The sequence below is a fragment of the Vairimorpha necatrix genome, chromosome 5, assembly GCF_036630325.1.
Source record: "Vairimorpha necatrix chromosome 5, complete sequence".
NCBI lineage: Eukaryota > Fungi > Microsporidia > Nosematidae > Vairimorpha > Vairimorpha necatrix.
The window spans coordinates 735,382-748,913 of NC_088820.1; the positions used below are offsets into that span (position 1 = coordinate 735,382).

General features: G+C 25.4%; 4 protein-coding genes across 5 annotated transcripts; 2 read left to right on the top strand and 2 right to left on the bottom strand.

The window, feature by feature from the left end:
• Positions 1-3,810: 3,810 nt before the first annotated feature.
• Positions 3,811-6,046, top strand: VNE69_05133 (uncharacterized protein; the record flags this gene model as incomplete). 2 transcript variants are annotated; one of them, XM_065473616.1, is made up of 2 exons in its annotated part: positions 3,811-4,812; positions 4,856-6,046. In XM_065473616.1, the coding sequence occupies 2 exons, from the start codon at positions 3,811-3,813 to the stop codon at positions 6,044-6,046; spliced, it is 2,193 nt and encodes a 730-aa protein (XP_065329687.1). The 2 variants fall into 2 exon arrangements, with proteins under 2 accessions (XP_065329687.1, XP_065329688.1); XM_065473615.1 differs by lacking the exon at positions 4,856-6,046 and having other exon boundaries at positions 3,811-4,531; positions 4,576-4,610.
• Positions 6,047-6,766: 720 nt separating this feature from the next.
• VNE69_05134 (polyribonucleotide 5'-hydroxyl-kinase (CLP1)) lies at positions 6,767-7,873 on the top strand (the record flags this gene model as incomplete). Its single annotated transcript, XM_065473617.1, has 1 exon — positions 6,767-7,873. The coding sequence occupies one exon, from the start codon at positions 6,767-6,769 to the stop codon at positions 7,871-7,873; it is 1,107 nt and encodes a 368-aa protein (XP_065329689.1).
• Positions 7,874-8,052: 179 nt separating this feature from the next.
• Positions 8,053-11,100, bottom strand: VNE69_05135 (E3 ubiquitin-protein ligase listerin (LTN1); the record flags this gene model as incomplete). The annotated part of the gene is made up of 1 exon (XM_065473618.1): positions 8,053-11,100. The coding sequence occupies one exon, from the start codon at positions 11,098-11,100 to the stop codon at positions 8,053-8,055; it is 3,048 nt and encodes a 1,015-aa protein (XP_065329690.1).
• A 339-nt stretch (positions 11,101-11,439) lies between these two features.
• Positions 11,440-13,269, bottom strand: VNE69_05136 (DNA-binding protein SMUBP-2; the record flags this gene model as incomplete). Its single annotated transcript, XM_065473619.1, has 1 exon — positions 11,440-13,269. One exon carries the CDS (start codon positions 13,267-13,269, stop codon positions 11,440-11,442), a length of 1,830 nt encoding a protein of 609 aa, XP_065329691.1.
• Positions 13,270-13,532: the final 263 nt, after the last annotated feature.

Here is a 13,532-nt window from a genome sequence, read left to right on the forward strand (position 1 = left end):
AAGTCTAGGGCGCTCAATGTGTGTGTCAAGAAACATACAAAAAAGTTTGTACAGTTAAATATGTGTCAAAGGTTATATATTTTAATGATGGAAAGCCATATAAAAAACTAAATAGATACAAAAAAATATTATACCATATATTTGTAACATACTAAAATTGTCAATAAGCAAAAATCTTACCTTGTAAAAAAACAAAAAAAATTTTTTTTTGCTCTTAAAATATTATAACTCGGTAAATATATGGATTAATTCTTATTTTGATATCTCTGTACTCAAAAACAAAGCTGTGGTGTTTCCACCAGGGAGATGGCCATAATGTAAATAGCATTCAAGAATGCTTCTCCCTGCACCTAAATTAGTTTTAGTAAAATGGTTTTTATTAATGCTATTCCCATGTGGGTAATTAGCTGTCCTCTTGTGAGGGGGTAGGTATCTTTGTGTCCTCCCGTAGTTATTCATATTCTCTTGATTGTTCATCTTTTTTGTGTGGGGTAAAATAAAGAGAAAATATTTATAGTAAAATATTTTCTAGAATATTCGTTTGGAGGGAATATAAAATAAAAATAAGTAATGTGGTAAATAATACCACATACTACCTCCTCCACAGAGTCAACAATGTAGAATGGGCGTTCCTCCGTAATCGCCAAATGATTCTTTCCATAATTTTTTAGTATTGATTGGGCTTGATATTTGTGACCTCAAATCTAGGTTCGTGTTCAACTTTTTATATTTTAGCTCCTCAGATTCGCGGTTTACTCTATATCTACTTCTACCCAATAGCATCTGCTGCAATCTATTTTTGTGGCAATGTTTTCTAACAGCCTTACGATTAAGCATATTCTTATTCTCATAATTATAGTAAAGTGGGGATAAAGATATTTCTTGTTGATGGCATTCATTAATTTTATCAGGTGGTTTATTTATTTCTTTAATACTCCCCTTATTTTTTCTTGAATATACACCTTCTAATGGTAGTGTATTCCCTGTCTTTCTCACACAATTATGTATAGTAGTTAAGACCTTGGATGGGACCGTGTCTACTTTTTTATTTATACTCTTTTTAATTTGTCTCTCTGTAATATTTATTTTGTTATTTAAATGTTTCTCTTGATCGATGATTTCATTTTCTTTTGGTATTAGTAAGCAATACATTTTTTCATTCTTTTCAACTAACTCTGTGTTAGGAACTTTATTAATCATTAAGGACTTTCTTTCATTTTTTATTTCTTTATCTTTAGTTTCTAGCTTTTTGGTGTAGCAGTCTCGTGTATTATGAGACCTTGATCGGTGTACGGAGCACCATTTATTATTATTCATGGGGGTATTTGATACTTCCCGATTATTATTATAATTTCTCGTAAGATCAACGGGTCTTATATTCATGTTAGCTAGTGTTCCCTGCAAGATAATATTTTCTTCCAACCCTTGCAGATATCTAACTAATTCAACTGTCGGACAGTTGTCTAATCGTTGTTTATAAATTTCAATTGCAGTAAAACTGCTCAATCCTCTATTAAATGCTTCATATAATCTGTTTTCAGACTCTTTCTTGCTCAAGGCATTCATAATACCATAAATTTCAATTATACTCGCCACTTCATTATAATAGTCGACTATATACTTATATTGAACCTGTTTTACGGTTTCCAACTTTATCAGTAATAACCTGGCATCGCTTTTAGGATAAATTTCTTCAATTATCTCTTCTCTCAGTTTCCTATAGCTGTTTCTTGTTAAGCTATCTTCAATTCTATCATCGTCAATTAAAGAATGGTAAATTATACCCATCTGTTCATCCGTCCATTCATTGGCAGTAGCCAATGCTTCAAATTTCTCCATATGTTTTAAATTACAATCTCTTTTAATGTCTTTAATTTTATAGATTTTTTCTTGGATGGTAATTGGAGTTCCAATTACTTTTTTCTCAAAGGTTACACTTTCCTTTGGAACATTAACTTCACTCAATAGTACTTGGTTTTTTTTCTTTATTGTAAGTGAATCTCTAACACTTAATGAATTCATTGTGGTGTTTCCACCAGGGAGATGGCCATAATGTAAATAGCATTCAAGAATGCTTCTCCCTGCACCTAAATTAGTTTTAGTAAAATGGTTTTTATTAATGCTATTCCCATGTGGGTAATTAGCTGTCCTCTTGTGAGGGGGTAGGTATCTTTGTGTCCTCCCGTAGTTATTCATATTCTCTTGATTGTTCATCTTTTTTGTGTGGGGTAAAATAAAGAGAAAATATTTATAGTAAAATATTTTCTAGAATATTCGTTTGGAGGGAATATAAAATAAAAATAAGTAATGTGGTAAATAATACCACAAAAGCCCTTTACTAATTTTTATTATGTTATGTCTAGTCAATAGAATATTATACACGTGTATATTTTTAAAATAAAATCGATCTTATAAGTTATAATATATAAATAAAAAGAAAGAAATGTTTTTTTTTCAGTGTAATTATCAATTCATTTAAAAAACAACTCTATAATGTACTAATAAATCTCATGCATGTAAACTTAAGAAATGGCAAAGTTGTATGTAATATATTATTTTGGCAAAGATGTACTAAAATTTTATATAGTAATTATAAGAATAAATTTTATTTAAAATCGATTCATTGCAAAGTTCTAACAACAAAAATGATCTTAAACACTACTTAGAAATAACTATTATTATTTTTACAAAAATCATGATATTGATTTTATTTGAATCTAAAATTTTTTTAGACACTAAACTATGTCCTCTTCGAGTATATCTCAGAGAGATACACATAGTATAGAAATCATGCACTTTCTGTTTAGTTTTAATGTATTAAAAAGTGAAAAGCTTTACAACCGAGGCTATGCCGCTTTTATCTGCAATTTCTGTATATTAAACCACATATAGTGCCATATTATAGCGTATGAAAAAATCTGAACATGAATTGACACATTATTCCCGCCCATTTGTGTGAATCGAATTTATTTGTTCTCATACACTGCAATGAGATGCAGATTCTATTTATATTTGAGCTATTATATATTATAACGCAAAAAATATAAATACCAGACTTAATAATTAATATTTATTCTTACGATTAAAGTTTCACGTTATATTTTTTTATCATGTTTATATGAAAGATTTCATAGATTTTAAATATTTTTATCGCGTAAGACGGGAAAAAATTTATTTTTCACATATTTCAATTACAATATCTATTTTTTCTATTGAACAATTATATTTTAATCAATTTACAAAACATCTAGATAATACTGAATAGTGCAAGCAAATTTGATAAACATATTATGCATAGAATTTTAAATTAGAGATTCGGAATTTGTTTTAATCGTTATATTAATCAAAATAAAAATGTAGAATATCATTTTTTATAGAATATATTTATGACCTAAATTTTAATCAAAAATTATTATTTTCCGATGGCATATTTTTAATCAAAAAAAAACTAGTTTGGATTTCATATGGGATGAGATAATTTAGATTATTTATTTAGTCTGTTTGAAGCTCACAATACACAATTTTCGTAGTTCTTTTGTTTTTTAACGTTTTTGTTTTGGAATTTAAGGTGTCACAATATAATCTCCTTTTGTAAAACTCAATGTTCGACTTTTAGTATTTTGATTACTAAGCTATACGTCCTTTAATGTAATAATAAACAAATATTAAATACGAAAAAAATTTGTTATATAAAAAAGCCATAAATATGGTTCTAACTAACGAATCTAAACAAATACGTGTCCTTGGCTAATAATCTCCTTTTTATAAATTTTCTACTGCTATATAAAAATTTTATTTTTTTCTACCCATATGATTTTTTTTAAATTATTTTTTGTAAAAGATTTTGTAAAAGGAGCAAACATTTTTTACAACGAACTTAGCTCTGTTATTAATAAACAAGCAGAAAACGGAGACTTCATTCAAATAAACAATGAATTTGAATATTTGGTGATATATTTCAATTTTGATACATTGAATAACGAAATAAATGCAAAGTTAAGAATAGAAACTTTTCCTTGGAAAATAAATCCAGTAATAGAGTTTATAAAGATTTCCATAGCTGACAAATCTATTGAAATAATCGTAACCGAGTTTGAAGATAAATTAATAAATGAGCTTCAAGAAATAAATCCAGATCGTATTATATTAATCTATAAACAAAAATATTGTGAATACAGCGATAAGTACAAAGATATTATAAAACAATTTAAAAATATTAATGACGCAAGAAAAAAACTTAATATATATCACGATATTACATATGAATACATTACTCATGAATATGGTTTATGGATAACGGCGATTTATGAGCTAAGCTATGAATTGGAAAAATATAAAGATCATTTAAGAACTCACAAAATACCAATCTACAGATATTACAACAATGATTTGACATTTTTATGTTTTAGTATTCAGTTATGTAATATTTACTACCTATTTGAAATCAATATTAAAGATCTGAATGAAAAAATATTTCTTGAATCTACGGAATTTAAGTCTTCACATACAAATGAAACAGATTTAGAAATTAGTAAATATTTTCATGAATTGTATAAGTATGTGAATATTGATGAGTTAAATACATACTGCGAAACTTTATCTACATTTAATAAATTCGATAAATTTAAATTGACTGACACAGGATTCGAGTTAAAAATAGAAGACGATAAATTGTGTTTCATACAAAATTCTGTAAGATATTACTATCTTTTACAAAATGGATGTAGTTTAAATGAGAAATGTTTTGAAGAATTTAGAGAAATTAATAATAAGATTATTAAAATTTTTAATTGTCTGAAATACGCAAAATGTGTAGAAACATGTTTTCAATTATTAGATAGTAACAACAAAGTAGAGTTCTTATAATAGAATCATGAATAGGCCGGATACTGCTTTAAATATAATTTTTTCACACTTATTACTAGACCAAAAATTAATAGAAAAAAATGAACTAAATAAAATTATAAAAGATAAAAAAACAATAAGAAAATTATTAAAAAGATTGTCAAACCATAGATTTTTATCAACTACTTTTGCTTTAAAAATTTGTATATTTTTAGAGGCAGAAAGATATATAAATGAAATTGACGTATATGATAAATCAATATTTGGTACTTTGAAGAAAATAGGAAAACTTTTTCAATCAAAATATAATAATAAAATATCATGTAATAATGAAAGTGTTGATCTTTTAAAAATATATCAAGAATTTTTAGTACATCATTTAAAAGATGTAAAAAATTTTAAGAACAATGTATGGACTTGTATCTTTGGATTAACTGGATTATTCACAGGATTAGATAAAAATATTTATGCTATTGATGGTGATCTATTTTATTTTACAAAAGATTATGTCTTACCATATTTAGAAATCAATGAAAATGAAGTCAATAAAAACGCTGAAATAGTGCGGAACAAGCTGGTAAAAAGGTCTCAAGAAGATATAAAAGAGGAAAATATAAGATATTTAAATTCTATAAAATACGTTTTAGACGTAGTAAATGAGGAAAAATTAAACATAAATTACATAAAAAAGATTCTCAAAAAGATAGATGTAACAAGATATAATGAATATTTGAATGAGATAAAAAATGAAGTAATGAATAAAGCGATAAACACATATGAAGAAATGATAAATGATATATTTTTAAATGAATATCAAGCAAAAGGCTTGAAAGAAATAGAAAATATATTTAATTACAATGAAATAATAAAAGAACTACTAAAAACTATAGCTTTTTTAGATGAAAATATGATAAAAGAGTATAAAAACGAGATACAAAAAAAATTTACACGACAATTAAGAGTTTATAGAAAAGAAAATATAAAAGTTTACTGTAAAAATAATTTGACGAAAGTTATAGTAGAATTATTTGAGAGTGAGTTTGAGGATGACATAAAAATAAAGAAGGAAAAAAAGCAAAAGTTTATGAAAATGAAGGAAGTATTAGGAGGAAAGGATATTTTGGACATTTTAAACAAAACAGGAATAAACCTACACAAAGAACTAATTCAAAAATTAGAAGAAAAGAAAAATAATAAATAAATTTATTTGCACAAGTTAGCGTGTAACGAAATAATATATTTTTATATAAATTTGCAATGTTATATAAGAAAAATTTCAATCTTAAGTTTTCTATAGACAATGAAAAAAAAAACAAAATTTTTCCATTTTTACATTACAATTTTTATATAAAAGTTATAAATAACATAAAAATTCTTTCGAGAATCATTTTATAACTTTTTTTAGATCGTATTGGTAGATTTACGTTTCATTTGATGCTTTTATTGGTCTCAATTACGGGCGTTAACTTTGTTATGTAGCTTACCAGACTCATTTATGACAATTTAAGAGCTCATTTTCATAAAAAAATTTAATGGCCCTTTAGGTCTCTTCTTATTTGATTTACTGCCTCTTTTATGCTTAAGAAGAGTCGTTTTATAATCATTTATTCTATTTATTTGGCTTTGGTCGTGTTCTGACCTCTTGAGCATATGAGAATTACAACTTTTAAATTAATTTAGTTAATTAAGTATGTTTGTAAAAAAACATGTTTCAAATATTTAAAAATCATTTTCGTATGTTATCATGTCAGTTATAGCATTTCTGTTGATTTTTTTTACATGTTGAGCTTATGTTTATTTTTGTCTATTTACTTTGCTGTTTAGTTCTTCGTGTTTCTACCTAACATGCTTGTTGTTTTGTAAATAATACACAATAAATTTTAATAATTATTTTTTAAGTTAATTTTTTCTTTCCCCTCTTATGGAATTAACTCTTCTCAAAAATCAAGAATATCGTGTAGAAATAAATGACACTCAAAAGTTCAAATTTATGATTCTATCTGGTTCAGCAGAAATTAAAGGCCAAGAACTTATTAATGAAAAATGGTACACAATAAAAAACACTAAAACATTTATTTTCTCTTATACAGGCTGTAAACTCAAAATTGATGGCTCTTGTGATTTACAATTTATTTCTAATATTACAAATGTCCCAGAAATAGTAAAAATTTTTAATTTTATTTTAAAAAATAATGAAAAAACTTTCTTAATCGTTGGTAAAGGAAGGACTACATTTTGTACTACAATAATAAATTATTTTATAAGGTTACACAAAAAAATTTTATTTACAGAAGTAGACCTAAAAAAAGGGAATATTTTCCCAGGTAGTCTTAGTACAATACATTTAGATACTTTAGTGGATTTTAATGAACATTTTAAGTTATCAAATGTCTTATCTTTTTATTATGGAAATTTAGAAATAAAAAATTTTGATTTGTACTGGACACAAATTTCTAGACTCAAAGAAGCGATAGATAAGAAAAATGTGGAAGATGTTCATTTAATTTTAGCTCCTAATGAGTCAAATAAATATTATCAAGAATTAATAAAAAAATTTAAAATTGATAGGTTAATTTGTATAGGAGATGAAAGAAAATATAATCAAATAGAAATACCAATTTCTAAGACTTTTATACCTCTTAGTGGGTATATTGAGGAGAATACGGTAGAAAAAAGTATTTCTAGATATTTTAATGGTCCTAATAATGAATTTACACCTTTTTCATTTAGTGTAAAAAGAAAATGGAATGTTCTCCGTATAGGCGAAGAGTGTCTCGCGCCGGAAAGCGCCTTGCCACTTGGAAGTACAAGAAAATTGAATACACTAGAAATTAATGAAGTTTTATTAGAAAATAATAATATTTTAGGAATTTCTGAAGCTAAAAACCAAGAGGATGTTTTATTGGCACCAGTTTTAGGGTATTGTGTTATAACTAACAAGGACACTTTCAAGATTCTGTGTCCTCAGGCCAAATTGCCCAAGTGTAGTAATTTTATACAAGGAGATATTAAATTTATGGATTTATAAATAAATTCTTAACAAAAACTTTTTTTTGAAAATTTTTTACACATTTAATTCTTATTTTAAAAATTTTACGCCTAAAAAAAATTTTAAATTTAATGATAGTTAATTTTATAATTTAAATTGTAATAATTTAAAAACAATTAATACATGTGTTTTTATAAAATAAATCTTTTTAATATTTTTTATAAGAATGCTAATTCTTTTCTGCACAAAGGACAATTTGTCTTTTTATATCCATAAAACCATTTCTGTATACATTTCGTATGGAACTTGTGACTACAGTGAAAACATTCAAACTCAGGGAAGCTTCCATCTTGTAAATGTAATATAAAATAGCAAATATAACATTCCTGGACTCCTTTGCTTTTCTGGTCTACATTATTTCTCCATATTTTAAGTAATTCTACAAAATTACTAGTTCGACTTAGAAGCTTAGAAATCTTCAGATTTAAAAGACTGTTTTTTTCCACGTTAGTGGTAAAATCGGGACTTACCAGGGGATACGAAGGCGGGAAGAATATTTCGCAGTCAAAATCATTTTCTTCTACTTGATATTTGAAGTTAATTCTGATACCAGAACTTTTTATAATTTTACTACATTTTATATTTTCGTCTATATTATTTGTTTCTTCTAAAATTAAATCTCTAATGTTTTTTATGAGTAAATTTTCCTTTGTAGTTGCGTTTTTAATATCCGCGTTCGTTGGCTTGGAATATTTTCTATAAAGAGCAGGAAAAAGGAAAATTAATTTTTTCTGGTATTTTGGATAAGAAGAATTAAGCAAATAAGTAAAACTTAGAGACTGAGATTTCGTCAATATTTTTTCTATAAAAAATATCAAATTCAGGTTTCTTATTTTCATAAGTGTCTCGATAAAAATATTTGGAAATTGAGATGACTCATGGGGCAAGTCACGAATTAAATAATTAGATCGATCTTCTGTTTCTGTGCCCTCGGTGAGCACTAGGAATTTATAGGTTTCTTCTAAAGATTCGGCGTATTTTTTACACATTAAATCTAAAACTGGCTCGTAAATATTAAATCTCTTTTCAGAATTTTCCAGATTTATGTCTTCTAAAATATATTCAGGGAAATCTCGCTTCTCAAAATTGTCTTTTAAATAATCTACGAATATTTCTAGAGATTCGTCTGACAAATACGAAGTCGTGGGGACTTCGACGATCAGGCCTCTTAGAATTTGCTGGTCGATTATTTTTGGATTCTTTGAATTTATAACATGCCCGTCATTTTGGCCTTTTATTTCGTCTATTTCTCCTTCTATTAATTTCTCTATGTCTTTATTTCTAGAAAAAGGCTCTTCTACGTTTATTCCTAAGTCTCTGTAAACTTTGTATAGGAAAAAGTTATTAATTTTTAGATTTAGCTTGGTTTCACATCTATTTTTATTATTTGTTTCTTCTTTAATATTTAATATGACATTACATAATCTATAAATTATAAAGTCAAAATCATTTACAAGATTTTCTCTATAAAATTTCCTTATAAATTGTATTTCTAAATTTTGGCTCTTTTTTAATTCTACATTTTCATAAAAATATTCTATGTCTGTAAAATACGAGTCATTATATTCTAAAGTACAGGGGACTTTATAGTCCCCAAGCCACTTTACCACAGCCTCGTCGAACTCGTCTTTATTAAAAATTTCTAATTTGGAAATATTTTCAAGATATTCTAAATATTCTTGACATATTTCATCATAATCAATAAATCTTACTGCGTCAACAACCCCAAGGCAAAAAAGCATCAAGTCAAATTCTTTACAGTCAAAATTCGAGAAATCTCTAATTTGTTCTGTTTTAATCCACTTTTTCACTGTATTTGTAAACTTCTTTATATTTGCAATTTGTTTGTAATTGTCTAAATTTAATAAATTCATGATTTCTTCATTTGTGTAATCTTCTGGATATTTACAAATCAAATCCACTGTATTTTTATAATCAAAAAGATCTTCTTTATCAAAAACATGGACAGAATATTTAGACTTATTTATAATTTCACTAGAAAAATATTCCCTGTTAAAAATTAGACTTAGTAAAAAACCTCTTTGAATTTTCAATTTGTCATTTAAATATGTCAAAGAATCTAAAAGATTCTTAAAAATATTCATATTTGTGTTTTGGCATTCACAAAGCGGCATTTTTGTGTCTACTGAATTTATCTTTTTGATAAAATCAAATTTCTTAATATACTTGAGAGCATCTTCTAAATCTTTATTGGTTATTTTATGTTTGTTTAAAACAAATTTAAGGATTTCATTTGGATTTTCAAAATTTTCATCGATTTGTTTAAAATTGTCTACGATCTGAAAAATGCAAAAATTTTCTGGGTTGATTTTGTCAAGATTAATTTTATAAAAACTTAATTTGTCATCACAATAATTTAAAAGAATTTTGAATTCTTCAAAATTTTTAACATTGTAATTTTCTAAATTTATGTGTAAATTTGTACTATTTTCTGCAAGATTATCTATGTTGTTTTCTAAAACATTTTTTTTATTTTTCAAAATTTCCTCTAATAAAAAAATTTCTATAAATTTCAAATCTTTGTTTATGCAAAATGGAATTTTTTGGTAAATTTTACACAAAATTTTCCACTTTGTTGTTATCAAAACAGGAATTTCAATCTCAACAATTTTATCATAAATCTCTTCTATTTGACCTAAACAGTCCATTATAACATACAAATATTTCAAAACAATATTTGAGTTATATTTAAAAAATTCAATTTTACTCAAAAAATATTTTCTATTTTCTTCTTTAAGAGTCTCTGGACTATTTCTTACAATAAAAGTAAAAATTTTAAGTGAAAGCAATAAATCTTCTTTCCAATCTAAAACTTTGTAAATTTTACTTATTAAGTTTTCTAATTTTACAAATTTTTTGTAAATAATTTTGTCTGTTTTGTACGAGTGGTCTTCTATAAATTTAATAAGCCAGACTGACAAAACATCAGTCAAGTTTTTAGAATCAGAATTGATGATTTTTAATAGCAAATCTGAAGAAAGATTTCTTATTTCAGTATTTGAAGAATTAAAATGTTTTATGAGCGAATTCTTGATCATTATATTGTTTAAAGAAATAGAAGGATCGTCTATGTTTATTAGATCATTAAGTCCTTGTATTATAAGCTTCTCGGAGTTCTTGTTTAGTTTATTGACACTTTCATAAAGTTGAGAATTGAAAATCGAAGATGTCTCGAATGGGTTCATTTGGGGTAGAAAAATACTGAACATTTTAAATTTATTTTTACGTCTTTGTATGAAAAAAAAAAGAAAAAAAGTTATGAAATAGTTTAATGAAGTAATTTGGAGAAGTCTAAGTGTGCTTAAATTTATATTGTTGCAAGTCAAAATATTTCATTAAATTTTGTATTATTTCCTTTTTTTTTTATAGACATAAAAAACATTGACAAATCTCAAAAAGTTAACAAACATAAAAAATATGGACAGAATCCAAAAAATTAACAAACATAATCTATCATTGGGAAGTTTCAAAAATTTCAAATTTGAATATATTTTTATTGCACACCCTCTTATAAATTAATTATTCTATTGAAAAAAAATTTCATCAATTTCTAGTGGATCGATAACTGTAAATTTTTTTTCAATAAATTTAAAAAATTTTGTAAAAATTTCCGACTTTCTAAAATTCTGTGAATCTCCAATTACTATCAACCCTTTTTTACTACGAGTAATCGCAACATTCAATCTTTTAAAATCATCTAAAAATCCAAAATCTCCAAAATTATTACTTCTTACTAAGGACAAAATAATAAAATCTTTTTCTCTGCCTTGAAACCCATCAACTGTTTTTACTTCAACATCTTCATCTAGAAAATTCTTCAGTAATGACGCCTGAGCCGAATAAGGTGTAATTATACCAATACAATCATTTTTAAAATTTTTTATATTATTTTGTAAAAATTTTACTATTTTACAAATAATCAAAGCTTCTCCTTCATTCTTTTTACTATTTAAATCTTCAGTCTCATTAAAATCACTACAATCTGTATCTATAAAAATCATAGGACTTTGATCAAATAAATTAATTGACTGTTTTTTATGGCTTAGAATCTTTTTATCATAAAACATTTCATTTGAAAAACTTATCAAATTCGGACACATTCTGTATTGTAAATTAAGTAAAAATGTCTTGAGATCTAATTTCTGGAAAAGCGATGTTGTCTTTGGGCAAAGTTGATTTGGATCGCCGACAAGAATAAAATGATCGGCTTTAATTAAAGTAAGAAATGATTCCACATCAGTAGATTGGCAAGCTTCGTCTATGATTGCCCAGTCAAATTTGGTTTTTTCTTTTAAAGACGAAAAAAGTGTAGAAAAAACGATCCTTGTATTTTCTACTAAATCTGTCGTATAAGACTTTTTTAGATTATTTTGGATTTTTTTAAAATTTTTCTCGTTTTTATCTTTTTCAATAAAATTTGTTTTTCTTAAAATTTGCTCCTCTAAATTAAATTTCGTAAGTCCTTTGAGTGAACTTCCTAATCTGTAAAAAATTGGATTGTTTTCAATAAAATATTTGGATTTTAAAAATCGCTCAATTATATTGTCTATAGTTATATTGCTTGGACCGGCTACTAAGACTTTAAGATTTTGTTTAAGTAATTGAGTAATTATTTCCACCACAGTTCTAGTTTTTCCAGTTCCTGGTGGTCCAATTATTTTATATGATTTTTTGTTAAAAATTTCACATATTGTCATTTTTTGACTTTCATTTAAAAATTCATCGGAATAATCAATTTCAAGAGAAGGCTGCGCAGAAAAAATAGGAGAAATCTCTTTAGTATATTTTATCTTTTTATCAATATTTTTCGCAACTTGCTCTAAATTTTTAGGATCTTCAATATCAAATTTATCTTTTGATGACCATAAAAAACTAATAATTTCATCTTTTGCGCTTATTTTTAAATTGTAATTTGAACTTATTCTTCTTTTTAAATTATCAATCCATCCTTCCAATATTTCTTTAGGTACTTCTTTACCGTTTTTAATATATTTTTCTAAATTTTCCAAAATAATGTCATTATTAAAATTAGAATTTCTAATAAGTTTGTAATCTCCGAAATCTATCTTTTTTATCATTTCTACAATAACTTCATCTTCTTCTATTGTCAAAATTGTACCTCTTGTTATAAATTTACCAGATGAAATTTTCAATTTTTCTTCGGGCTTCAAAATATTTTTTATTTTTCCTTTAGTTGTAGAACTTGTTATTTTAAATGTTGTCACATAAGATTCATGTGTTTTGATCTGTTTAGTCAGTTTTGAATTATAAGAAATCGTTGGAGTGTTTTTTTCAGTTTCTGTAATTTCTTTTTTCAGATTTAATTTTAAATATTCTTTGAATATCAAGTCCATTAAGGGGGTTGTTAATATCGTTATTAATAAACTAATAATATTTATTTTTAATGGGGGACAACAATATAAAAATTATCAAAAACCGTAAAAGTTAGTAGCAAACATGAAAAAAAGTAAATATGACACAAAAAATTTTAATCATCTCGGGGTTACTTAAATAAATAATGTGCTTTTTTAAATAGTTGTTTAATTATATTAAAAAACATTAAATATGTTAAATTTACAAAGACACATTACAATTTTAGTGTAAATCTAAATAGAAA